General features: G+C 49.1%; 2 protein-coding genes across 3 annotated transcripts; both read left to right on the forward strand.

Annotated features, from left to right (window-relative positions):
• Nucleotides 1–8,122: 8,122 nt before the first annotated feature.
• On the forward strand, nucleotides 8,123–10,240 carry LOC149852585 (olfactory receptor 2D3-like). Of its 2 annotated transcripts, none has more exons than XM_090030098.1 (2): nucleotides 8,123–8,212; nucleotides 9,290–10,240. In XM_090030098.1, exons 1-2 carry the CDS (start codon nucleotides 8,123–8,125, stop codon nucleotides 10,238–10,240), a joined length of 1,041 nt encoding a protein of 346 aa, XP_089886224.1. The 2 variants fall into 2 exon arrangements, with proteins under 2 accessions (XP_089886224.1, XP_089886225.1); XM_090030099.1 differs by lacking the exon at nucleotides 8,123–8,212 and adding an exon at nucleotides 8,422–8,436 and having other exon boundaries at nucleotides 9,305–10,240.
• Nucleotides 10,241–15,395: 5,155 nt separating this feature from the next.
• On the forward strand, nucleotides 15,396–16,806 carry LOC149852586 (olfactory receptor 2K2-like). The gene has a single exon (XM_090030144.1). The coding sequence runs from the start codon at nucleotides 15,584–15,586 to the stop codon at nucleotides 16,340–16,342; it is 759 nt and encodes a 252-aa protein (XP_089886270.1). The 5' UTR covers nucleotides 15,396–15,583; the 3' UTR covers nucleotides 16,343–16,806.
• The last annotated feature ends 9,912 nt before the right edge of the window (nucleotides 16,807–26,718 follow it).

Below are 26,718 nucleotides of genomic sequence, written 5' to 3' on the forward strand. Positions count from 1 at the left end.
CTGGCACAGCACTCCCTCAAGGACCCAGAGCGTCTCAAAGGCGGGCACCACCCACTGGAGCACAGTGTGCTCAAACTCCAGCAAGAGGCGCGCCTGCACCAGGAGGCGGAAAAGCCGCAGGGCATCATCTGAGCCGGTCCCAGCAAGCCGGTTCTGGCAGCTCTTGAGGACGGCCAACTTGGCCTGACCCAGTACAAAGTTGGCCAGGCAGATGGGGCCCTTCTCAGCTGCCCGGTATGGGCAGAAGCACACTTAGGTGGTCTCTTAAAAGCTCCTGCTCAGAGCCTGCAGCAGCAGGCTGAGGGTGACAAAGAGCGGCTGCGGGCAGGGGCAGTCCAGGAAAGCATGAAAGAGGGTCTCCTCAACACCCCTTTGGCAGAAGGGACAGGCCGCCGAGGCAGCTGGGTCCAAGTGGGACACAAACGTGCCAGTGGCTAGGATGCCGTGCAGCAACCGCCACTGCAGGTTGCCAGTCTTCTTGGCGATTGGTGGCTTATACAATGTGCACCACGCCGGGTGGGCCGGTGGGGAACCTGGCAGCCCCAGGCGCTGTCGCCACGGTGTATCGGGGTGGCCCGCCAGCACTTGGGCGTGGCGGATGTGAATCACCCAGGCGTATAAACCTGTACGCGACAGAGAAGCAAAAGGACAACCCGTGTCACTGTCAGGAGGCACAGGGAGCGTCAGCAGGGTGCCAGGGCCGCCGGCCAGATCGTCGGCCATGGCTGGGGCGACTGGTAACGCAGGGAAAGCCTCACTCGGGGCATCCTCAGTGCAGGGGACCTGGCCCGCCCGGAGATGTTCCTCCAGGGCGGCTGCTGCCTCCAAAGGGAGGGCAGCCCGGATGTCACACAGGAGACGGCCCACACTGTGAACGGAGCGCATGCCCAGCCGGCTGCTCAAGGCCTCGGGCGAGAGCCAGGCCGACCGAGCGGGGTCAAGGAGGTGGCCCAGGCGGAGAACACGTGCCTGAATGAGAGCGGCTGTGAGACTGGCAGAGGCCAGGCTCAGCATGGGGTACCTCAGCGCTGGGTTGTGCACCAGGGGTTCCCCCAGCAACCGCGGGAACTGGAGGTGACAGCCCTGGGACTGGAGGTGGAAAGTGGCTTGCTAGGCTCGTACCACGCTACGGTAAAAGGCTGGAAGCACGGCCCAGTTCAAAAGCGTGAGGTCCAGCAGGAAGAGCTCCCAGTCAAAGCCGAGGGCCCCCACCCTCTGCAGAAACCGGCATGCCAGGTGTTGCCAAGGTGGGCGCTCCTCGCTGTGCAGGAGTCGCTGGCGGGCCTAGAGGCAAAAGGAGACCACCTTGCTCACCAGGTCAACCAAACTCTGGCCCCCCTCAGTCACAGGTAGGTAAAGGACAGGTTGTGGGAGCCAGTGGCGCCCGTCCCAGAAGAAGTCAACCAGGAGGCAACCAGGAGTCTCTTGAGCAGGTCCTCCGGCGGATCGAGTACGGCGCACCGATGCCACAGGCTCGTCACCACTAGGTTGTTCACGATGAGGATGTGTCCACGGTAAGAGAGGCTGGGTAGGCACCAGTGCCACCTTTGTAGGCGGGCCTTCACTCCTTCCTCAAGGCCGTCCCAGTTGTGGGCCATGAAGGTCGGTGGCCCCAGGAACACGCCCAGGATCTTAAGGCCCTCGCGACACCAGCTGAGGCCCCCGGGCAAGGCCGGGGGGGTCGTGGTGCTCCACTCTCCAAGCAGCAGGGTATCGCTCTTGGCCCAGTTGATATCGGCCAAAGAGGCACGTTCGTAGGCTTGCTGGCAGGCTGTCAGGGCCTCCACGTCTTCCTGACTGTTAAGGAAGATGGTCACGTCATCTGCATATGCTGAGAGCTGCAGCGGAGGGGCAAGAGATGGGCCCACGACTGGTGGCAAGGCCACACCACTCAGGCAGTGCCGCAGCGCATGCAGCAGTGGCTCAATGGACAGGGCATAGAGCATGCTCGACAGGGGGCAGCCCTGATGGATGCCTCTGTGCATGGGGAACAGGGCACAGAGCACACCGTTCACCTTGAGCAGGCTGGAAGTGTCTCGATACAAGACCCGGAGGGCACCAGTGAAAAGGGGCCCAAAGCCCAAGAACTCCAGGGTCCAAAAGAGGTAGGCGTGGTCCACCTGGTCAAAGGCTTTCTCCTGGTCCAGAGAGATAAGGCCAACGTCCAGGCCAAAGAGTTTGCTGCCTGTAAGTAGGTCACGCAGCAGAAACAGTTTGTCTTGGATGGTTCTGCCTGGCACGCAGTAGCTCTGCTCAGGCCCAGTGATGGAGGCCATGACAGTGCAGAGGTGGGTGGCCAGTGCTTTGGCCAGGATCTTGTAATCTGTGCACAGCAGGGAGATGGGCCGCCAGTTCTTAATGCAGCCAAGGTCTCCTTTCTTGGGCAGCAGCGTGAGCACTGCACGGTGGTAACTGATCGCCAAGACCTTGTCGGCAAGACTCTCCTGGAAAACGCGCAGGAGGCAGGGGCCGAGAAGAGGCCAGAAAGCCTTGTAGAACTCTGCAGGTAGCCCGTCAAGGCCTGGGGCTTTGCTGGAGGCGAGGCCAGCTGTGGCCGCCACCAGCTCCACCAGAGACAGCTCCTGCTCAAGCTCACTGGCCTCCAGGGCACCAAGGTGCGGCAGGCCCACTTGGAGTTCCCGCGCAGCGTCAGGGCAGGTTGGCTCAGCTGCAGACAGGTCACGATAGAAAGCAACAGCATGCTCACGTACTTCACCTGGGTCAGTGATGACCTGGCCCTCAGAGGTCTTGAGATGATCTAAGACTTTGCTCACTGCCTGCCGTTGCTCCAGGTTGAAAAAGGAGCGGGTCAGGGCATCTGTTTCGGCCAGCTCTTGGCAGTGGGCGCGGATCCTCGCTCCATGGGCCACGCTCTCTGCCAAGTCACGCAGGCACTTCTGGAACTGGAGGCTCTTGCACAGCACTGCATCACTGCCAGCTGCCAGCAGGGCAGCCTCGAGTTTTACCACGTCCTCCTCCAGCTCTCTGATACGGTGGCGCAGTTCATTTGTGGCCAGCTGAGTGTACTTCTGGCAAAAGGCCCAGATCTGTACCTTGCCCACATCCCACCATAGCTTCCAGGAGGAGTAATTCGGTCTTGTGGCCTCCCAGCCCCGCCAAAAGTTGGCAAAGCAGTCCCGGAAGTAAGAGTCTTGAAGTAGGCTGACGTTGAAGCACCAATAAGGCGCTTGTGTGCTGTTTCTCCCTGGCAGGCTCAGTTCACAAAAAGCTAGGCCATGGTCTGACAGGCCTGAGGGAACGATGCGGCCGCTGCGTAGGAGTGGCAGGTGGTGCCTGGTGACATAAATGCAGTCGAGGCAGGCCACAGTGAGACCCCCGGCACTCATCCTGGCCCAGGTGTACTGGCGCACATCGGGGTGCAGGGCTTGCCAGACGTCAACGAGGGCTGCAGTCTCCAAGACGGACTGCAGCTTGCGGGCTGAGGGCAGATGAGGCTTGGGCCCCGTACGGTCGAGCAGGTTATCGGTGGTACAATTAAAGTCCCCACCTACAAGAAGCAGGTCATCGTCCTCGCAAAAGGCCGGCCAAGGTTTCAAAGAAAGTGACCCTCTCCTGGCCATCAGAAGGTGCGTAGATGTTGACAAGCAGCAGATGGTGTTGCGCTACGGTGATGCGGACTGTCAACGGGCGGCCGAGGACAACCTCTCGTGCCACTGCCGTGTCATGCTGTAGTTGTGACAATAGGAGAGTCGCGACCCCAGCGCTAAGGTTGGTGCTGTGACTCAAGAACACCTGGCCTTGCAGGCCAGCTGGTTGTGCCTGTCGGAGTGCGTCTCCTGGAGGAAGGCGACAGCCAGCCACTTCTGGCGCAGGAGCTCCAGCACGGCCTCTCGCTTCACCGGATCTCAACAGCCGTTGATGTTGAAAGTGCCAATGGTTGTGGCTGCCATGGGTGTGAGTATGGGAGAAGAAGAGCAAGGTAAGGCGTAGATAAAAAGCAAGCCCCCAAGAGTCGAGCGAAGGCAGAGACAAGTCGAAAAGAAAAGGCCTATCGTGCCCTACTCTAGTCCAGGGACCCCGCCAGGCCCCACTCATCTCTCACCCACTGGGCGAGCTTCTCCAGACGATAGGCCATCTGCCTAGTGCCCAGATCTTGCTGCATGAACTTGGCCGCAGCCCTGGCAGTTTTGGTGAACACTTTAGGGTTTGCGCACCACTGGGTGATGCGTGCCACTATGTTCTTTTGTCCTTTAGTTTGCTTTAGAAAGGTCAAGAGCCCACCATAGTCAGGACTGACCGGGGGGGGTCTGCCATCATGGGCTGCACATTTCCCACAGAGGAGCGGTGAGGCTGCACACTGGCTGGGAGCGCTGCATCCACACCCGCAATATCCAAGCCCATCAACCTCCTCTGATCATCTAGGTTGAGGTCTGGCTCTTGAAGAGCAAGCCCCACCTTCTTGTGGGGGGAGAGGTCATCCCACTCTCGAGGTCACTTGTGACACTCAGAAAGCTGGATTTCCATCTCACCAGCCTCCTCATCTAATTCATTGGCCTGGGATGTAACCAAGAGGTCAGCAGACTCCTCTGCTGCTCCCTGGGTCAGACCTCCAGAAGCGACACATTGTGCATATGTCTTCTTGCCCCCCGTCTCTGAGAGCTGGGAGATGGGTGAGGTGTTAATGACCCCTGTCTCCGCCTCCCCCACCTCCAAACTGCCCTCATCCCCTGTCAGCGGGGTCGCTGACGTGACAGCCGGAGCAGGGCCGGGCTCTCCAGTAGGGAGAGGAAGGCCTCAGTGGGGATGGGCAGTCCTGAGGGGGGGTCCCTTTCACTTTTTTCTCCTTGTTGCTCTTCTTCTTCTTCTGCTTTGTGGCAGATGACCCATCCTTCACAGAGGAAGGGCCAGACTGTGTCTGGCCTGCCTCCCCAGAGCCAGCCACATCAGCCAAAGCCGTGGTGGAGAGCAACTTGCAGGAGGTATGAGCCCCGTCGTCCGACGGAGCCTTGGTGCCACAATCACTGACCACCCCAGCCTCAATTGGGGAGGTCAGAGCAGGCAGGGTGGAAGCAGAGGCATCCGCCTCTCGCCCCGGTGGCGTCTCTGCACTGGTGGGGGTGGGCACCGTAGGTGGAAGGAGTGGAGGGGAGGGTTGGGGCCTAGCCCCAGCCCCTCCGCCGGACGACACTCCCACGCCAGAGACTTCAGCCCCCTCAGATGGAACAGGGGCAGGAGGAGGTCGGGAAAGGCTCCCGGCCTCACTGGGTGGGCCTGCGTCCCGGAAGTGGATGGGCCGTCCGTCGGCGTCGCTGTAGTCACCGACATTTTGGCCGATCCCCCCTGTGGGCACTGAGCTGCTAGGTGGGAAGAGCTCCCACACTGAAAACACGTGGTCTCCCCACAAGAAAAATAAATCACATACCTCCACCCGTTGGACAAGAGGCTCAAGGACTGAGGCCGAGACTGTGAGCCCTCCCTAAAGAGCATGAAAACCTGCCTTCGAAATGACAGGACATGCCTCAGTTTGGGGTTTTTACTCCCTATGGTCAACCGGCGAATGGGACTCGTAAGCACCCCATAGGGCTTGAGTACCCCGGCCAGGTCTTGATCGGTCACGTGCGGGGGCACATTAGAAATCACCACCCTCACCGCTAGGTTGTCTGGGGGGGTGACAAAATAATGTGCGCCTGCAATGTCCAGGCTCTCTACGCACACCCTATGGACTAGGGTGGGGTCGCTCAGGTAGATCATCGGGACCGTGTTGACATGACCTGCGTAACGGATGGTCTGCTGTCCCAAGAGACTATCCAGAGCATCCACGCAGACCTCAACCCCAACGAAGGGAGGGGTGTGCACCCTCAACCCACAGGTAATGGGGAGGTTCTGGGAGGCATCCTCATGCCAGCTGCTGGGTGTAGGAGCAGCCATTTCTGACAGGACAGGGTTAATTCCCAACTCTAACTAAGCAAAGCAACAACAAAAAAAGTTTATAGTAACTAAAAAAGATTTGTGTCTGGGAAAGCAGTCACAAAACTCTAGATGGAAGGGGGAAGGGGGTGGAGAAAAAAAAGTGGCTGGGGTTTGAAAAAGCGAAAAAAAAAGAGAAAAACAAAAGGGCGGGTGGAAAAGGGGTAATTTAGAGCACCCCGCGGAAGGCAAGCTAATGGAAGATAACTCCCCGCTACAAGCAAGCAGAAAAGAAAGAAAAGAGAGAAAGAGCGAGAAAGAGACAGTAAAAAAGAAGGCTGCGAAGACAAAGAGACCAGAAGTATGGGGGGATGGGACAAAGAGGAGAGAAAAGCGGGGAAAAAAGCTGCAAAACAGCAAGAAAAGAGAGAGAAAGTGAAATAAACAGAGGCTAGAGACCTTTAGACAGGTGGGAGTGAGAAAAGGAAAGAGATAGGAAGCCGGGGAGTCTTACGCTCGGGATCGCCCCACGCAGCTCCAAGCGAGCCTGGTCTGGTGTGTCCAAAGCGGAAGAAAGAAAGAAAGAAAGAAAGAAAAGTGAAGTCCAGAAAGGGGCTTATGTGTCATGATGCTGAGCTCTAAAGTGCCTGACATAGACCTCTGCCATGGGTTACACTTAACACATGATTCATTAGTTAATCATGTCTTAACTTGTAACCCAGTTGCATGTTAAGGAAATTAAAGGTGTCATAAAACAAAGAATGAACCACAATATAATACCACAAAAATGTGTAATAATTTTATGACTGGTTCCTATCATGCCATTATTTGAACGTGGATGCCACATCATGGGGGAGGAACAGAGGCTCTTGTGCAAAGCGCGGTGAGGGGTTGGACACGGTGAATGCAATCAGCAACAGGCAGCCCTGACCAGAGAGCTGTCAAGAGGCAGAAAAGCATCGAGTCTGCTGTGCTGGTGGCTCCTGTCAGCTCCCAGGTCATCGTGCTGGCCGTTGTGGAGTCCACTCCATGTCTCTCAATACAGAGAGAGCCCCTCGCGCCACTGGGCTTTCACAGCCCAGAGCCCACTGCTGCAGGTCGGTGCCTCTGTGCTTCTGAAGGAAGGGAGCGGAGCTCAGTCTTTTGAGTAAAACAGGTCCGGACATGGTGACCAGACATAGTCCCAGGCCTTTGCCTCCTTTTGTCCAATAGTTTGCTGGTCTTGCCAACCAACCTCCCAACCTAAGGTGTGGGAGACAATAGTTAAATTCCCACACCTGCCTTCTGATTGACATAAACCCAACGAGATATTTTGAGGTCTCATTACTTCTGGCCATTTCTTCCCCACATCAATTCCCACTCTTTTTTCCCCAAGAAGGAAAAAACAAAATAAACTCAGCAAACAACAAAAGGTTTTGTTCCATTGTGTACATCTTCACTCACTGTTTGTTGTAATTGAACAACTGGAGAGGAAAACCCTGGAGAAGGTGAGATAGTTGGAGGTTGGTTTTGACTTTGTTTTAATTGAATGATTGGAGAATAAAACCCTGGAGAGCTTTATTTAGAAAGTGGCAAGTAGGTTTTGCCTTTGGTGCCAGACTTTTTTGAAAGAAATGACTTAAGGACTCAAAACCAGGTTTGAAATAATTCAAAATGTTCTTGCATTAATTCATAAGCTTTCTGGTTTATGTGACGAGCAGCAGTGTGCAGAAGAGAATGAATGCCCCTATACCTGCACTCTTTGAGTAGTCTCACCTTTTTCCTTTAATATTTTATTATATGTCAATTGTCAACATTTTAGCAGTTGCCTTTGAACATCCCCTTCACTTTTTAGTGGTGTTTTGAACATGATTCATGGCACTGGGAAAAGAAATATCAAAAACTCAAAAATTTGCTGAGGGAAAGAAATGAAGGATAGATTTCCTAGAAAGGCACATACAGAGGACTTGAACAGTGATTAACTAGCTCCCCGTTGTGCTTCTAATCCGATCAAACCAAACTCATTAACAACGTTCCAAATTCACTTCATATTCTCCTGAAACAGAAAGCAGCAATGTACTTAGCGATGCCTTGCCACTGAATTGTAACTTACTGGGTTGTCTAATAGCATTCTGCTTAATTGATCTTTTTAGAAGTGTTACTACTTTTACTTTACCTTCCAGGTATGATTGGCATCCAGGCAAATTTTCCACAAATGAGGAAAGCTTTAGCAATGCGTGAGGACCATCTCGTCCTTGACCTGAAGGATTAAGTTATGGTGATCCATTGTTTGGTACATCTGGATCGTGGATTTTGGCAGCTAAAGGAAGTATCCCGCTCTCTCAGGCTGAAGAGGAGAATGAAGGTAAGTGCAATTTCCTGTGAGCTGCGCTGGGATGCAAATACCAGAATGAGCGGTGTAGGCACTGAAGACTAAATTAAAAGGAGAAACAAAGAATTGGTATTAGTGGCAGTGAGGGACAGAATACAAGCCTGTCTCCAACTGTTGGTATTCAGTATTAGCTTTCTTTGTGGCACTGTTGCTTCATAAGTGTCCCCTTGTGCCTTCCTCTAATGCAGCTGATACCGGCCACAGCTGGAGACAGGTGGTCATGCATGGGAGACCTGTAGCTTGAGACAGTTTGGAAATTCCTGTGCCCTTGCAAATAAGTAGTGAGGAGTGGGAACAGGTGGATCACTGGTGTAATCCAGCAGGAAAGGACATGGGGAGATGGATAGTGCAGGAGTGAAGGTGTATTGGAGTGAGTTTCCATCCTGAATCCTGGGCAGTGGATGTCCTGCATCAGGGCACCTCTCATTCAACACCCTGCCAGTCTGGTTTATCTTGAGGTTCCTTGTGACCATTGCAGTGCTCTACTCAACATCCTTTTAACAATTTCTTGTGTTTTGGTGTTGTTCTGCCCAATTGCAATAGTATATCAGTAGTCAGAATCACAGAGAAGTGATGAGTACATTGATACACTTCGCTGTGCCAAGGGAGCCATGAGCTGCCTGTGTGTGAGGCAGGTTTGCAGCTGGCTTGTGTTGGTGGAGCAATGCAGACCTGGACCCCTGAGGAGAACAGGGAAGTGGCTGCACTTTGGCTTGTTGTCTACTGTCCCAGCAATGCAGTTAAGACTGTCAAAGCAGAGATGTCCTTAGGGAATGAACTTTTTAAGAGAGTAGAAAGACTAATCGTGGCTTTTTGCCTACCTACTAGGCTATGTGTATGTCTGCGTAAGGATATGTTGGTGTAAATGTGCATAGTCAGTATGATCAACAGACATGTACACACTTGTAAGCCCAGGTGAATTTAAACTGTGCATAAGTGCCCAAATCTGCTGTTAAGCAGCTGTGTAACTGCCGTTGAGGGGTTCAAAGCGCCTTTTATGTCTTATCCTGTTGAGTGATTTCTTCTTTCACCACCTGTTTTTGTTCTTAGGTGGAAAATAATGAGGGATATAACTGGGAAAATACAACCTCAGTGTCAGAGTTCATCCTGCTGGGTCTCTCCAGCCACCCCAAGACACAGCGGGTACTCTTTGTGCTCTTCCTAACTATCTATCTGGTGACTCTCTTTGGGAACAGCCTCCTCATCGTCCTTGTCAAGGTTGACTCCCATCTCCACTCACCCATGTACTTCTTCCTGGCCAACCTCTCCTTCCTAGATATCGGCTACACGACCACCACTGTACCCCAGATGCTGGTCCACCTCCTCTCCACAAAGAGAAGCATTTCCTATGTTGCCTGTGTTGTGCAGATGTACATCTTCCTTTCTCTGCGGATTAGTGAGTGTATCCTGTATGCTGTAATGGCCTATGACCGGTACGTGGCCATTTGTCATCCCCTGCGCTACACCTCCATCATGAGCAGGTCATTCTGCATCAAGATGGCCATCAGCTTCTGGGCATCTGGCTTCTTTTTGGCCATGTTTAATACAAGCTTTACCATGCAGTTGCCCTACTGCAGCTTAAATGAAATCAATCACTTCTTTTGCGAGGTGCCAGCCATCCTGAAGCTGGCTTGTGCAGACACATGCCTCACTGAGCTAGTGATCTTCGTGGTGGCAGTTATCATCCTCCTGGCCCCACTGTCTTTGATCCTAATCTCCTATGTATTCATCCTGGAAGCCATCCTGAGGATCAGCTCAGCTGAGGGGAAGGTCAAAGCCTTCTCCACCTGCACCTCGCACATCACCGTCGTGACTCTCTTCTACGGTGCCGCCATGTTCATGTACATGCGCCCAGCCTCCAGCTACTCGCCCGAGCGGGACAAAGTGTTTTCCCTCTTGTACAATGTGGTGTCTGCCCTCCTGAATCCTTTTATCTACAGCCTGAGGAACAAGGAGGTGAAAGTAGCCGTACTCAAAATGATGGGCAAGACGGACCACTGAATCACGGCGGAGGAGGAATGGTGCGGTGGCTCACAGCTCCTAAATTCAGGATCCTAGTCTGGGAGGGGAGTGGGGTTTAGTGACTTATAGCCAGTAGAAAGGTCTCATGACTGACGTTAGGATGGGGCTGGGACTCAACACCACTGGATTGTCCTCTTCAAAATGAGAGAAACTGTATTTTATAGGCTAGAGTAGAGAAAACTGGGAATCAAAGCTTCTGCATCTGAGCCAAACTGTGTGACATTGGTGATAAGACTATCGTAAAGAAAAGGAAAGGCTAGATTCAAAACCCATGAGTCCTGGCTTCTTATTCCCCTGAACCACACTGCTCCTCAATCTCTGATTAAATGGCCTGAATTGTTATTCATGTGATAAAACATTTTCAGGGAAACTGTAAGGACTTCTGAAAATGACTGCTCCACTCATCTCTTTCAGACTGAGATCAGGTCTCCTTTTTGCCAGCATAGCTGGGGATGCTAAACGATCATAGGCATCATCACTGGTGAGGACACAGTGATGCTTCCAGAAGGAGGCTTTTACCAGATTTTCTTCAGTTGTGCAGGGATGTTATGTAGGCACTCTGGTAATAAAGCCTCTTCTGTCATTAGACCCTTTGTCCTCACCAACCAATCTTAGGTGCCCTCAAGATGTCCATCTCTGATGTGCTCTCCCTTTCTGGGTTTGTTGCATGGGAATGGGAGTGGATGGGTGGGATGACATGATCAAGGCAAGCGCCCCTGGCAGTGCCACGGGTGAGCTGCAGATGCACCTGTTATGGCACAATACAGCCGGGCAGGTACAGCTACTATGGCCAAGGATCTGTATCGCAGGCACAACCTGATAGAGCCTGAGTGCGTAAGTTCACTCTCCAGCTGAGGACCCCATGAGACGTATCGTCTATTGACTGGGACCTCTCCACCCAGAATTTACCATGTTTTACAGTCGGAGCAAACTGCTGCATGGGCACAAGGCAGGGAATGAAATGCAGTGGTGCCCATGTGGAAAGTTAATCATTTGTACTAAATGTGTAACCAGGGTAGCGCACCTTTCTGCATTTCTCTGTTTTGTATTTGTTCAGAGTTAAGTTCTCAGAACAGGAGTACGGTGGTACAGAGCGGGGTTTTTTTTGTACTCTTGAAGAGGGAAATTCATTTATGGAGCTGAACTTCATGTGGAGAGAACTGTCCATCACTGTACTGGTTCAGTTTATTCTAGCTGGTTTATTTGACTTTTGCTAAAAATGCCGCAAATATTTCATCGTTTTACAGTGATGTTTCCGTCGTGAGCATCAAGGAAGTATGTGAAAGGCAAGGATTTTGGAGAGTGGTAACTTTGTTCACTATGGAGTTAATTCAGATGAGCATTATGCATATCTTTGGGCTATTCAAAACAGGAAGCTCTCTAATATAATAAAAGGCTTAGTTTGTGTGTGTCTGTGTATGTGTGATTCTGTCCGTAGTGCTTTTGCCCAAGTGCACGTGCACCATTTGGGTTCATGGGCTAGGCAGGTGGGGGTGGGACCAGCTGAGTTAAAACAGGAGCCCTTCGACCAGTGCCACTCCCACAACCTCTGGTGCGGCAGCTCGCTCCTTCCCACCTCCACAGCGGCAAAAAGAAAAATAATTGGGTAGAACACTTTACAAGCAGGAGGGCCAGCTAAGGAAAAGCAGGAGCTCCTCTATTGTAGTGGGGTCAGAGGTGAAGCGGGGGGATGGGGGTCACACTCATACTGGGGGGGAGAGGAGTGGGGCAGGGTCCAACCCAAACTGCGGGGAAAGGGCTGGGCCTCAGTTAGACCAGAACTGTGGGGGCGGGGAATGGGCCACTGTTGGACTGGGGAGGGTGGTAGTGTGGAGTCAGCCCCGAAACAGGGGGAGCTGGTACAGGGTCAGACCTGAACTGGCAGGGAGCGGGGAGGGGCTAGGACAGACCTGAAGCTAGTGGTGGGGGGAGGCAGGGTGGACCCAAAACCGGGGGGGAGAGGTCGGACACAAAGTGGGGAGAGGTTGGGCCTGAAGCAGGGGGAGGGGGAACAAGCAGCGTCAGACCTGAGGGGAGGGGAAGGGGTGGAGCAGGGTGAGACCCAAACGGTGGGCAAGGGGGGATGGGGTTTGGACCCGAAGTGAGGGGTCTGACACGAAACGGCAGGAGGGGGAAGGGGGAGGGCATGGTCAGACCTGAAGTAGGTGGAGTAGGACAGGGTCAGACCTGAAGCAGGGGGAAAGGGGGAGTAGGGGTAGGACCCAAATCAGGGGGAGAGGGGGCAGGATCAGACCCGATCTGCGGGGAAAGAGGGTGCTGGGTTGGACCTGAACGGCGAGTGGGGTCAGAGATGAATTGGGTGGGGGAGGAGGGGGGTTGGACCTGAGCTGGGCGGTGGAGCTGGGGCATGGTTGGACCCCTACACGGGGGAGAGGGGTGGAGTGGGGTCGGACTCGGGAAGCGGGGAGGGAAGGAAGCAGAGCGGGGCTGGTTCCTGTCATGCCATTAATTGAACGTGGATGCCACATCGTGGGTGAGGAACGGAGGCTGCTTGTGCAAAGCGCGGTGAGCGGTAGGACACGGTGAATACAATCAGCAACAGGCAGCCCTGACCAGAGAGCTGTCAAGAGGCAGAAAAGCATTGAATCTGCTGTGCTGGTGGCTCCCGTCAGCTCCCTGGTCATCGTGCTGGCCGTTGTGGAGTCCGCTCCACGTCTCTCAATACAGAGAGAGCCCCTCGCGCCGCTGGGCTTTCACCGCCCAGAGCCCACTGCTGCAGGTCGGGGCTATGTGCTGTGAAAGGACGGGAGCAGACGTCAGTCTTTTATGTGAGAGAGGGCCAGAAACAATTCCAGGCTTTTGCCCCCTTGGTCCAATAGTTTGTTGGTCTTGCACAGCCAACCAAGAGTGTGGGTAACCATGTTTAAATTCCCAAATCTGCCTTTCATAAAAGAAACCAAACCAAATATTTGGGGGTCTCATTACCTTTTGGCTATTTCTTCCCCACTCTTTTCTCACACTATTGATTCCCCAAAGGAAAATAAATTCAGCAAACAACAAAATGTTTTGTTCTGTTGCATATATCCTCACCCAGTGAGTTTGTTTTAGTAAAACAATTGGAGAGGAAAACCCTGGAGAAGATGAGCTAGTTAAAAATTGCTTCTGACTTTGTTTTAATTGAACGATTTGAGAATAAAACCCCGGAGAATTTTATTTAGAAAGTCGCGAGTAGTTTTTGCCTTTGGTGACGGATTTATTTGAAAGAAATGACTGAGGGATTCAAGACCAGGTTTGAAATAACTGAAAGTGTTCTTGAATTAACTCACACGCTTTTCAGTTCATGCAAAGAGCAGCGGGATGGAGGAGAGAATGAATCTCTCTAACGTGCACTTTTTGAGTAGTCCCACACTTTTCTTATAATATTTTATTATATGAACATTGTTGGCATTGTAGCAGTTGCCTCTGAACAGCCCCTTTAATTTTTAATGCTGTATTGAATCAGACACATGGCACTGTGAACACAGAAATTATATTAAAAAAAAAAGAATTTCCAGGAATAGCAAGTGAAGGATAGTAATCCTAGAGATTGATATAAAAGGGACTGAATCTGTCATTGACAAACAAGCTTTCCAGATTGCTCTTTTAATCTGATCACACTGAAATCTTTCACAAAGTTACAAATTAACTTCACATTCTCTTGAAACAGAAAGGAGCAATATACTTAGCAATGCTTTGCCATTGAATCCTAATTTCCTGGGGTGTGTACTTGCAAGCTGATTAATTTACCTATTTTTTCTTTACCTGCCTTCCATCATTGGCATGTGAGGACCATCTTGTTCTTGGACTGAAGGACTAGTCTATGGTGATCCATTGCTTGGTACATCTGGATCATGGATTTTGACAGCTAAAGGACGCATCCTGCTGTCTCAGGAGGAAGAGGAGAATGAAGGTAAGTGCAATTTCCTGTGAGCTGTGCTGGGATGCAAATACCAGAATGAGCTCTGTAGGCACTGAACACTAAAGTAAAAGGAGAAACAAAGAATTGGTATTAGAGAAGGTGAGAGATAAGCTACAAGCCTATCTCCAGCTATTGGTATTCACTATTAGCTTTCTCTGCGGCACTGTTGCTTCATAAGTGTCCGCTTGTGCCTTTCTCCAATGCAGCTGATATCAGCCACAGCTAGAGGCAGGCAGTCGTGCATGGGAGACCTGTAGCTTAACACAGTTTGGAAATTCCTGTGTCCCCGGAAATAAGTAGTGAGGAGCGGGAATAGATGGATCACTGGTGTAATCCAGCAGGAAAGGACATGGGGAGATGGATACTGCAGGAGTGAAGGTGCATTGGAGTAAGTGTCCATTGTGCATCCTGGGGAGTGGGTGTTCTTCATTGGGGACCTCTCAGTCAACACCCAGCCAGTCTGGTTCATGTTCAGGTTCCTTGTGACCATTGCGGTGCTCTACTCAACATCCTTATAACAATTCCTTGTGTTTTGGTGTTGCTCTGCCCAGTTGCAATAATATATGAGGAGTCAGAATCAGTGAGAAATGATGAGTTGCTGAGCTTTGCTGTGCCAAGGGGGTCATGCATCTGAGGCAGGTTTGCCATTGCTTTGTGTCAGAGGAGTAATGCAGACCTGGACCCCCAAGCAGCCCAAGGAATTCAGCTCTGCTTTGGTTTGTTGGTGACCATGCCAGCAATGGCATTAAGACTACCATTAAGTGGTGTTAAGTGGAGATGTCCTATGGGCATTAACTGCTTAAGAACATGGCAATACTACAAGACTATAGCAGGTCAGAAATTTTCCAGTAGCGGTTGGCTTGGGTTTTTCCCCTTAAGCCAGAAATAGCTTGATTTTTTCAGGAACTTGTCATTATTTATTGTTCACTAATCATGGATTTTTGGCCTGCCTTCTATTTTTGGACTTACCCAACTATGTGCATGCCTGGGTAAGAGTGTGTTGGTGTACATGTGCAGTGGCAGTATGCTCAATCGACAGGTGTACACGTGCAAGCCCAGAGGTGAATTTCAAACTGTGCATAAGAGACAAAATCTGCAGTCCTGCAGCTGTGTAACTGCCATTGAGGGGTGCAAGGCAAAAGAGAATTTGTCCCTTCTGTGGTTTATCCTTCTGAGTGATTGCTTCTCTTACTGCTCCCTTTTGATTTTAGGAGGGAAATCATGACGAACCTCACTGGGAGAATAGGACCTCGGTGTCGGAGTTCATCCTGCTAGGGTTCTCCAGGCAGCCCGAGACACAGTTGCTGCTCTTTGTGCTCTTCCTTGTTATCTACCTGGCGACTCTTTTGGGGAACAGCCTCCTCATCGCCCTTGTCAAGATTGACTCCCGTCTCCACACACCCATGTACTTCTTCCTGGCCAACCTCTCCTTCCTAGATATCGGCTACACGACCACCACTGTACCCCAGATGTTGTTTCACCTCCTTTCCACAAAGAAAAGCATTTCCTTTACCTCTTGTGTTGCCCAGATGTACATCTTCCTTTCTCTGGCAATTATTGAGTGCATCCTCTATGCTGTTATGGCCTATGACCGGTATGTGGCCATTTGCCACCCTTTACGCTACACCATCATCATGAACAGGTCGGTCTGCGTCAAGGTGGCCATCTGCTTCTGGGTATCTGGCTTCTTCTTTGCCACATTGAATACAGGCTTCACCATGCGGTTGCCCTACTGCAGCTTAAATGAAATCAATCACTTCTTTTGCGAGGTGCCAGCCATCCTGAAGCTGGCTTGTGCAGACACACGCCTCACTGAGCTGGTCGTCTTTGTGATGGCAGTTATCATCCTCCTGGCCCCACTGTCTTTGATCCTAATCTCCTATGTATTCATCCTGGAAGCCATCCTGAGGATCAGCTCAGCTGAAGGGAAGGTCAAAGCCTTCTCCACCTGCACCTCGCACATCACCGTCGTGACTCTCTTCTACGGTGCCGCCATGTTCATGTACATGCGCCCAGCCTCCAGCTACTCGCCCGAGCGGGACAAAGTGTTTTCCCTCTTGTACAATGTGGTGTCTGCCCTCCTGAATCCTCTTATCTACAGCCTGAGGAACAAGGAGGTGAAAGCAGCCGTACTCAAAATGATGGGCAAGACGGGCCACTGAGTCACGGCGGAGGAGGAATGGTGCAGTGGGTCGCAGCTCCTAGGTTTGGGATCCTAGTCTGGGAGGGGAGTGGGGTTTAGTGACTTATAGCCAATGGAGAAAAAAGTCAGGACATCTGGCTCTTTTCCCATTCCTAGAATGTGGAAAGGTCTTGTGAACGAGGGCAGGCTGGGGCTGGGAGTCCATATGTTTGGATTGTCTTCTTTCAAATAAGAGAGAAATGGTGTCTTACAGGCTAGAGTTGTGGGTACCTGGAATCTGAGCTTCTGAATCTGAGCCAGACTAACTGTGTGACATTGAACATAAGACCTTCAGAAAGAAAAAGGCTAGATTCAAAACCCAGGAGTCTCGACTTTTCATCCTGCTGAACCACACTGATCCTCTATCGTGACCCACTCAGCTGAAATGACCTGAATTGTTATTCAAGTGGTAGAAGATTTTCAAGCAAACTCTGAGGACGTATGAAAATGACTGCTCCACTCATCTCTTTCAGACTCTAGGTCAGGTCACATTTTTGCCAGTGTAGCCTTGTTTGCTGGGGGTGTTAAAGGACCATAGGAAAAATCCTCGGTGAGGACACAGGGATGCTTCCAGAAGAGGGCTTTTACCAGCTTTTACTTAAGTTCTTCATGGAAGTTGTGCAGGCGCTCTAATAAAGCTACTTCTGTGAGTATATGCTGTGTCCTCTCAAACCCACCTCTGCCACTCTGAAGATGTCTCTCTCTGATGTGCTTGTGCGAAAACCAAGAGGGTTCTCTCACAGTAGCTTCACTGCTTCATTGTTGGGTATGTTGCATAGGACTAGGAGTTTATGGATGGGATGACATGATCAAGGTGAGCACCCTGGCATTGTAAGGGTAATCATTATGGCGTGATATAGCTGGGCATGTACAGCTACTGTGCTGCAGAAAAAAGCTGAGAAAGCTTGAGTTTTTGCTGGAGGCAGCACAGGGCCTTCTGTATTCTCCAAAGGCTTCTCAAGTTTGCTCCTCTACCAAGAACTCAATGAGATGTATAATCCATTGACAGGGTTCTGCCCACCCAGAACTAACCTTGTCTTTTCATAGGAGGAGACTCAAGGCAGGTTAAAATGAATGCAGTGGTGCCCCATGTACAAACTTAACCACTTTTAGTGAAAGTGTAACCAGAGTGGTGCAACTTTCTGTATTTCTTGGTTATGTATTTGTTCAGACATGAGTTGTCAGAACAGGAACCGCGTGTTATGTAGACTTTTTAATATTTTTGAAGACTGAATTTCATTTATGGAGGTGAACGTCATGAAAAGAGAAATGTCCATTAATATATTTCAGTTCAGTTTATTTTGGTTGGTTTCTGAGACATTTGCTAACAATGCCATAAGTACTTCGTAGTTTTACAGTGATGTTGCAGCCATGAGTACCCAGGAATTAAGTGAAAGGCAAGGATTTTGGAGGGTGATATTTTTATTCGTGCAGAGTTAACTCAAATGAGCATTATGCATATTCTTGGGCTATTAATAACAAGAAGCATAATTTCATAAACCTATGCTTGCCAGGTGAACCTTTTTTTCAGAATGTACTAGCTATTGTGAAATATAATATTTTGTATCCGCTTTCATTCACTTCTTACATTTCCTCCATTTTGCAGAAGCTTAAAAGCAGCAATACTGGGAAAATAAATCCAAAACCTTGCATGAAAATAAAAGTTTCCTCATCTCAAAATGGACTCTTTTAAGTAACATTGAAAAAGGGAAATCACAGAAAATTGGTTTCCTTTTTATTAAATTGTAGTGTTGGTTGCATTGCATCTTCAGTGCATTGGTCTTTGTTAATTTTTCTTATGCCTTTTCCAACTGATGTGTCTGTAAAAATCTGGTATAAGGAGCTACTAGCATTTTAGTGGATGACATTTTAATCAGGGATATGAAACAGAGAGCTCTTGAACTGGATCTGGCCTTCAACACCACTCCTTCTTGTCTGCCCAGGTACTGGGACGCGGTTGGGAGTTGTGGCGGGGGCCTGGCCCAAGGGGAGTGGCGTGCTGCCCTCGGCCTTTGGTGGACATAACGATTGGTGGCAAGAGGGTGAACAGGGGTTGTAACATCTATTAGTTGCTTTCTTACTGCCCTCCTTGTGACACTAAGTCCTTGTTAGACCTTATGTTGTGAGTTGAACTAATGTTAATTATCTTAGTGTTGTTTGGCTCAGTGCAGCGAAAAACCTGCCTTGACTGCCCTTCTCCTGCACGGCTGTAACTCGCCACGAGAGGTTTGGTGAGCAGGGCCAGCAGGTGCAGCACGACTGGCTCACTGGTCCTGCCGGGCAGAAAGCAGGGCCACTGCTGTGACAGTGGCAGCGAGACCAGGGAGATGCCGGGGAAGCCGCTTTCCAAGGGCTCTGTGGCCTCGCTGAGACTAACACAGCAGCTCTGTGTGGAGAGACCTGATACCTGGGTCACTTACTTGCTGGGTGAGACCCAGCCACGGAAACACGGGAGGTTGCCCACTGGCACCTAGCACCATTCAGCCATGGATCTCTGTAGCCTGCTACAGTGTTGGTCTTCTGCTTTCCCAGGGCCCTCATGCAAGGAGCTGAGTACCTGCCCGGCCAGCATGTGGCACAATGGCTGTCCTCAGTAGCCATGTGGGTGCTTGCGTGTGCCCACTGCACATGGAGTAGGATTGCAGACTGTGCCTAAAACCAAAAATGGAAGTCAGGAGGCTGATTAGCTGTTATTTTGGTGCATCAAGTGAACTAGGATTTTGCTAGTTGAAGTCTTCCCCTTAGGCTAAGAGCTTTTTGTGAAGGGCATAAGCCCAACTTCTGTTTAGCATCTGGGTCACTGTAACACTTCGGGAGAAACAGGCATTGCCTGATATCACATTTACTGCAGGAAAATTTTAATGGTGGCACATATGGGGAACAAAAAGATGCCCTGTGCACTACACCACAGGTATATCAGTGGCATGACAAAAAATAAATTCTATCATCTTATTGCAATAGACATCCATTAGCTCTGTGGTGGGCCCACTCCAGCCACCTTGACTCGGTATTTCTCTTAAAGTGGGAAAGGGGGGCTTCTCTGCTTACAGAGACTCCCCGTTCAATCTCCAGAGGCATGTGTCTAGACAAGGAGAAGCCCTATGCCGATCCAGACTTGGAGCCATGGGACTTGGGGAGTCCTTGGCCCACCATGCCTCTATGCCAAGACCCATTTACCCAGACCCGGTCCTGGAAATCTCTGGGATGGATCTGGATAAGTAAGCGGGCAGGCACTCTCAGGGCTGGAGGGGCCTAATCCTGCCAGGGAATTTCTGGAGTTTGCAGGACGGCGTCCCTCAAGCCTTGGGAGAAGACATCACTCCTTGTCCCACACCCTTAGCAGGCATGACAAGGGGTGATGTGTGTTTTCCCCCATAAAGCGGATCAGCTGTTCTGTGACACCGCAGCAGAGATGATCTGCTTAATTTGGTGATGTCTATCTTTAGTCTTAGAGACCACGTTGTGCTGGGTGTTAGAAGTAAAGGGGAAAGACACAGCCCATCCCCTCATGATCTTGTGGCCTACAGAGGCAAGAGGGAGGAAGTCTTGTTCTGTAAAGAACGATGTAAGGTTTCTTTTCCTTTTTCTTTCTCATGCCACTCCTAAAGCTCAAATTCATTCCCCCCCACTTTTTTTTGTATGATTTCTTTTGTAAAAAATATGCTAAAAGGATATTTCAAGGGAGTGCTTACTTCCTAGCCTTTCTCTGACACCCTTCAGTATCATGACCTGGCAACCAGATTCTTCCAGCAGTTTGGCAGCAGTGAGTTCACTTACTCCTGCCCCAAAGACCACCTCCATGACACAGGTGGTGACCTACAGGCACTGTGAGTATATCAATTTAGTTGCAGACTGACTGAGCATTGCAACTTTATTAGCCACTGGCCTTTTTGGTTCAGGATCGAGAAGGTGATGTTGGAAAGGAAAGAAATGACAAGTTTCATGTACAAAAAGGAATGCATTTACTTATGACAACAAAAGATATATTTTGCATATATAATAGTTAATAAAAAAGTTAAGCTAATAAACAGACAACACATAACAATACAGATTAAAATTGACAACGATAATAAAACAGATAAAGAAATTAACCAAGAGTTCCCACTTGGTTAGTAACTTATCAGTAGTCCCTCGGTTAGAAGATGCACGTCAAGTTGAATCAGCAAAGTCAGACGTCTCTGAACTGGGCTGCTCGAAGGATACCGGTGGAAGCCCCTCAGTCAGGATCTGGTCCTCGCTCTCACAGGGAGTAAGAGAGACCTGTGGGGTACAGGACAGCAATGACCCTTCTGCTCTGTCCTTCCTGAGGGTTACTATAACGTGTGTTCTTTTATATTCTAATGATGCTAATTTTTTTATTATATAACCATTCATAATATTGCTTTATAGCTGTTATCCTATGGGGTTAAAAGGTGTTAGAAATTATTGTAATAAGTTACTGCCCAAGCTTGGGTTTATCCAATAAGCAAATTGTAACACAGCATCTTCAGGTTTAAAATTAACACTACCCCACCTAAATCCAGCCCCTTCAAAACTCGTTGACTATGCTTTTTTGAGATGTCCTTTCTTGAAATGTACTAGATAAGCTGGGCAGTTGAATCCAGTTTTTATCATCATCAAGGCTAAATTCTGAGCGAGAAAGAACTATTAGTTCTGCTAATTTTACAGCTATGGCTTTGTCTTTGAGGCCTGGTCCGGTCCACAAAGAGTTACAAGTTACTTTTGCGGGTTACAAAAATATAAGCTTCAAGTTAGACAAAAGTTCCAAATGCCTTTAAGAAGCACATCTTCATTGCTTATTAATTTCTTTGGTTCTGGGTAGCACAACCACCACCTTTGAATGACACTTGCCCCAGCCCATCTTTGGCAGTATTGAGCATTTTCTCATAGTTAGGATTAGTGACACATTTTTTCAATGCCTTCAGTTTTCCAGAGTCAGAACCAAGGCTTGGCACCACCACAAGGAGCCAGAGCTGATGAAGGATTAGAGACAACAGAAGGCACACGGAGTTCAGTAATCACATTCATCGTGAGCATGGAGTAGAACTGGACACAGATGAGAAACAGGGTAAGATGATAATCAGACTCTATGGGCACTTCTGCACAAGACAGTTTATGGTGCAGTAGAGCAAGTTACTGTGCTGTAAGCATCACCATCTATATGTGCAAACCCTTACTGTGTAGTACTTTGCTCTACTCTGCAGTTAACGTGCTACCTGGAAGTGCAGGTTGCAAAATAACTGGAGTAGTTACTGCACAGTAAGGCACATATCAATGGCCAGCCTGGAGCAAATTTGCTTCTCGTCAGCCAGGCAGTAGGAGTGGGATACTGTGGACATTGTTGTCATCCCACTCTGATTGTGGAGTTGGGCCCAGGAGCTCCATTCTGCTGGGGCAGGGAGACACTTTCCTGGCCCAGGATCTCCCACTGGAGCCCATCCTGGCAGCAGAAAGTTCCTGGGGGTAGGGAGCAAGTTCCCAGCCACCTCTGGCTGCACGTGCAGACTAGGACAATTCCTGGCCGGCCATAGGCTGCATGGGGAAGTCTGCACGAGCAGCCTAGAGCTGGCTGGGAACTCCCTGAAACAGGACAATTCTCAGCCAGCCACAGCCTGCATGTGCACACTTCCTTGTTCGGTCCAGGGTTGGCTGGGAACTGCCTCTGTCTGGGGAAGGTCCCAGCCCCGTAACTCTTTCCCAGCCCCATGTCCCAATCAGGCGATTAAAGCACAGGGCTTGGAAAGAACTGTGGTGCAGGGGCAGGTCCAAGCTGCCCTTTTCTGTCAGTGGGGCAGCTAGCAGCAAGACCCTGGCTGGGTGGGGAATCTGATTGGAGAACCAGGGCCAGTAGCTCCCTGCTGCCAGGGCAGAGGGACATTTTCCCAGCCCAGGCTCTGCCACCGGATCCCACTCCAGCACCAGGTAGATCCCAAGGGCAGGGAGCAATCTCCCAACACTTGCCAGGAGACAACTGTTTCTTGGACCCATGCTTCCTATCAGCCCCTAGGCTAGCAGCCAGTGGGAGCCTGGAGCTCCCCCTGGGTACTGCAGAGGGGCAGAGCAAAGTAGAAGAAAATATCCCAAATGCGTGAATGTGTATACGTTTGCCCAGGGTAGGTTTACTCCACAGTAAATTACTGCAGAGTAGACCCATCCAGCAGCATTTGCATGGGTATATGTGTCCTATCAGCATATAATTTAAGGAGCAGAATTAATGTTTGGGTCCCTTTGCCATTCCTATAATTATGTAAAACGTTAGAAATTATGTAGCACCTTGCAATCAAGCCTTCCCTCCCCTTCCCAGATGCACACAGGTCTGTGGATCTGTCAGGCTTCGAGGATTTAGTGGCCAGTCATCCTCTGAGAAAGCAGCGCACAAGGCATTCATCCACAGTGGACAAAGCAGTTTGGAGTGCAGGCTGACATGAGGGAGCCAGCCTGAGTCTACCTCAGGCAAAACTGTAAAGTTTCAGTTCCTGCTTTTCTTCTCCATCCCTCCAGATTCACTTTTTGATTTTTGGCATGTCGACTTGTTGCTCCCTCTTTCACTGACTGCATAGGAGCCCACAATCTTGTTGGACTTGAAAACAGATGCATCACATACAAAAGGTGCTTTAACTGGTTCCAAACCCTTTCGGGCTTTTGAAGTTCAACTTGAAAGACTATGAATTCCATGGAGACGTACGCAGTTTTATGTACAGTCGCACCCTCAGCTATTAGCCTGGGAACCATCCCCGGAGCAGAAGATGTAAGGCAACCTTGGATCTAACCGAGTCCCTAAACTCTGTTTCAAATCATGGCCTGCCCCAATCAACTTTGGGTACAGAGAAAAGGCTGACTTTGTGAGTGCTTCCCCCAGCTTGCCAATATGATTTCTCTTGTATCTGAAATGAGCTTGAGCCATCTAATTCTCAGTTGTTCCCTAACAAAGATAGAATGAAGTCATGATGTTCATTTTTGATTAATGCTTCCTTATGTCCTTTCCTTTGGGATTGGCTGTATGGGAAGCCAGGTCCAAGGTCTAATTCTCAGTTGTTCCCTGAGCACCGGGAAGTATTGGACAATAAGTTTTGCTGGAACATTGTCAAGGTCTATGTGATAGGATCATACAAGACAGTTATCTTAAAGTATCTGAATAACATGCTGCACTTATTTGATCCCTATATTTTCTGCTTTCTCCATAACCATAAACTGTTTTCGATGTCTTCTCGTGGAATAACTCCCTCCTCAGACACAATCCTGAGCAGATTCACTTACAGTGAAGTGTTCTGGTTATTTAATACCAGCATGCATGCAGTCCAGGAATCCAGGATGACGGAGGAATAACAGAAGAAGTCTGTTCATTGATGGTATCTCTTCAGATGTAGCTTTATCAGTGCAGAAATAATATGAGCTGGATGTCAATCAGAAAGATTCCTTGATTTTTTTTTTTCCTGTGCAGATTTTTTTTCCTTTGGCAGATGAGTATATAAACTTGCCTGATAATTGTTTCCTCATGCAGGAATAAAGATTCGATGAAACCATGGTGGTCATTTTTGATCAATGCTTCCTTATGTCCCTTCCATCAGGATTGCTGGTGTGGGAAACCAGGTCCATGGCACTCCCCACATGTTATGGCCTTGGGGAACAACTTGCCCATCAGCTGCAAACTTCAGTGATACAGGGAGCTGACAGATCTCACATATCTGGGCATATCTGAGATGTGGTGAGATATGGTGTGTTTCTTTCCCTCCCTATCCTTTGACTTATCCTGTCAGCTGAGGCAGTGAGCTCTTTGGAATAGGAGCTGCCTATCTATGTTCAACATCTGCTGTGCTGAGGTCTTGATCTCTGCTGGTAAAAGATGACTCGCCGGTAATTGTTTTCATGCTTATACCTAGGGCCTGAAACTGAGTTCCTTTGATTGTACGTGGTTGATTTAAAACTATTCAAATCAAGTTCTGCTGGGTGTTAACAAGCACGGACATGAATCTCTCAAAAATATTCTAGTGATGGAAATTAATTTAAAAAAAGCCCTAGTGTGAATACCTACCTCCAGGCCACTCATTTAATTCTATTCTTAGTTTATTACATGTGAAGTGGTGTCATAAAAAAAGGAGAGTTTCCAAGTGAAAATGATCTGGAAGTTATGGCTGGCATCAATATGTATGAGAATCACATACCTCCCAGGCCTGACTCCTACTTTATATTGCCATGTGCTATGAGCTCAGACCTCCCATTTCCTGAGAAAATGCTCTAACAACTGACCCATGGCGGCAATGGTGGTGCTAAGTAATGACGACTTAGGGCCATTCATCAGAAGGCAAAAAGGATGCAACAAGCTCAGACCAATGCATTTGCTAAGGAGTTTTTGCTCCCCAGTCACAAACCAGTCTGGGGAAGGAGAGAGTAAAGTTTGAAGAATTCTATTAATTCTCTTATGATGTTGTGTCGCATGCACAGAAATTAAACATGGGTGGCTAGGGGATGAAGGCACACAGCAGATGGGAATGGATGAAGATTGTGGAGGCAGCCAAGGGCCTTTAGGGCCCATAGAGCTAAGTTACTTAGGAGGGAAAGTTCAAGTCCAGAAAGGCACTTATGTGTCAGGGTGCTGAGCTGCAAAGTGCCTGGGTTTGGCCTCTGCCACACGTCAGACTTAAGACATGATTCTCTAGTAAATCACATCTGAAGTTGTAAATCAGCTGCATTTAACGGCACCATAAATCAAGGAATAAGGCACGTTATTCCACAAAAAATGTGTAAAGTGTGGTTTGGCCATGCCAGGCTGCCAACTGAGACCTGACAACACCCCAGGCACTGTGCTAAGTATATGGAACCAAATAAGGAACTCGATTTTGGGCTGGGATTATAGCTAGATAGCTTGTTTTGGGCAACCTTGTGGCACATCTCTGTGCCATTGGGGAACTCTCCTGGACATCTCTGACCAGAGACTTGCCCAGCCCAAATGTGGTTTTGGCTATGGCAGGCTGCCAGTTTACAGTCCCCCCCATTGAAATGGGATTATTTGGCTGTGTGAGTTTGTCCATGTGGATAAATTTAATCTGGCGGTTTTTATAATTTGTTAAAATCCATCCATTTAGAACAGAATTAGTGATGTTTGATTCTTGAACTATCTCTTTATTAGGAAATAAAACTTTCTGGTTATGTGATAGACATAAGAATTGCAAAATCTTGTTCTGGAACTAAGATTTCAGCAAGTTACTACAGATGTACCTTCAGTCCTGAAATATTAATTACAACAAGGGGATTGCCATAGTTAGACGTGTTGAAGCTGGCTTTGGTTGAAGGAAGTTTTCACGGAAGAAAGATCCAAGTCACTCATGTTTTCCAGTACCTGTGCTTCTTGTATAGCCAAGTTATTGCTTATTCTGGCTGGAAGGGGAAGAAAGATACTACTATTGCAGAATCAACTGTTTAAGTTGCCTTGGATATTGCAAGTCTGAAAGTGAACAGCAGGATTAATAAGTAAGGGTTCACTGTGTGTGGTAATTAAAAAGTTAATCATTACACCTGTTACCTGGCATTTGAATGCTGTTGGGCCAGCAGGCTGGAGCACTGAATGCTCTGGTGCGCTGTAAGTTGAGGCTGCTGCAATTCCAGGGAGCAAGTCTGGTCAGAGATCATGATCTCATTTCCACTTGAATGAGTAAATGTCAATTGAATGCATTTCTTTGCACAATAAAATAATATAGCATTTTGTTCTGGGGGTTTTAAATCATTTTTTTTTATACATTGTAAAAAGTTTGGGTATTTCTTTAGCAAGAGAAAAAACATCACAACTTCAGTTTACCATTTGACACGTGCCATGTGTGCCCCCAAACAGGACACATCGTTTGCCTTCCACAAGAAGAAATTGGCCTTTGGATACCCCTCACTGCTGAGCATGTGGACCACTCATTCCCTTTAGCTCCTACTCCATTTTTGTGGATTAGGAGCATTTGGGATTGGGGATTTTACTGCTGCGTTGTTCAGAGTACTCTGTAACGAATCTAAGGAGAAAATTCCATTATGAATTAATCTCAAACCATTGGCAACTTGAAGGGGGTTCACACAGTGCACCCCCTGCAATTGGCCACCACTCTCTCCCTCCACTACCTATGGGTAGTCACTGTGCCCCACCCAGCCTCTGGGGGCAGGCATTGTTGATGTCTCAAACTAATGCCCCAGGTTGATGTGAGAGCAGGAGTTTAATGGTGTGACACAGGCTGAGCTGGGATTCAGAAGATCTTGTTTTCGTTCTTGTACAACCACCCTCAGTCTCTGCACACTGAGCTCCAATGTATGTACCAGAGTGAGTATTTCAGAACTTAATCTGGTAAATCAAGTGCTTTAAATACGACAATTCCTGCTGGT

The sequence above is a fragment of the Crocodylus siamensis genome, chromosome 15, assembly GCF_052110815.1.
Source record: "Crocodylus siamensis isolate JL-2025a chromosome 15, ASM5211081v1, whole genome shotgun sequence".
NCBI lineage: Eukaryota > Metazoa > Chordata > Crocodylia > Crocodylidae > Crocodylus > Crocodylus siamensis.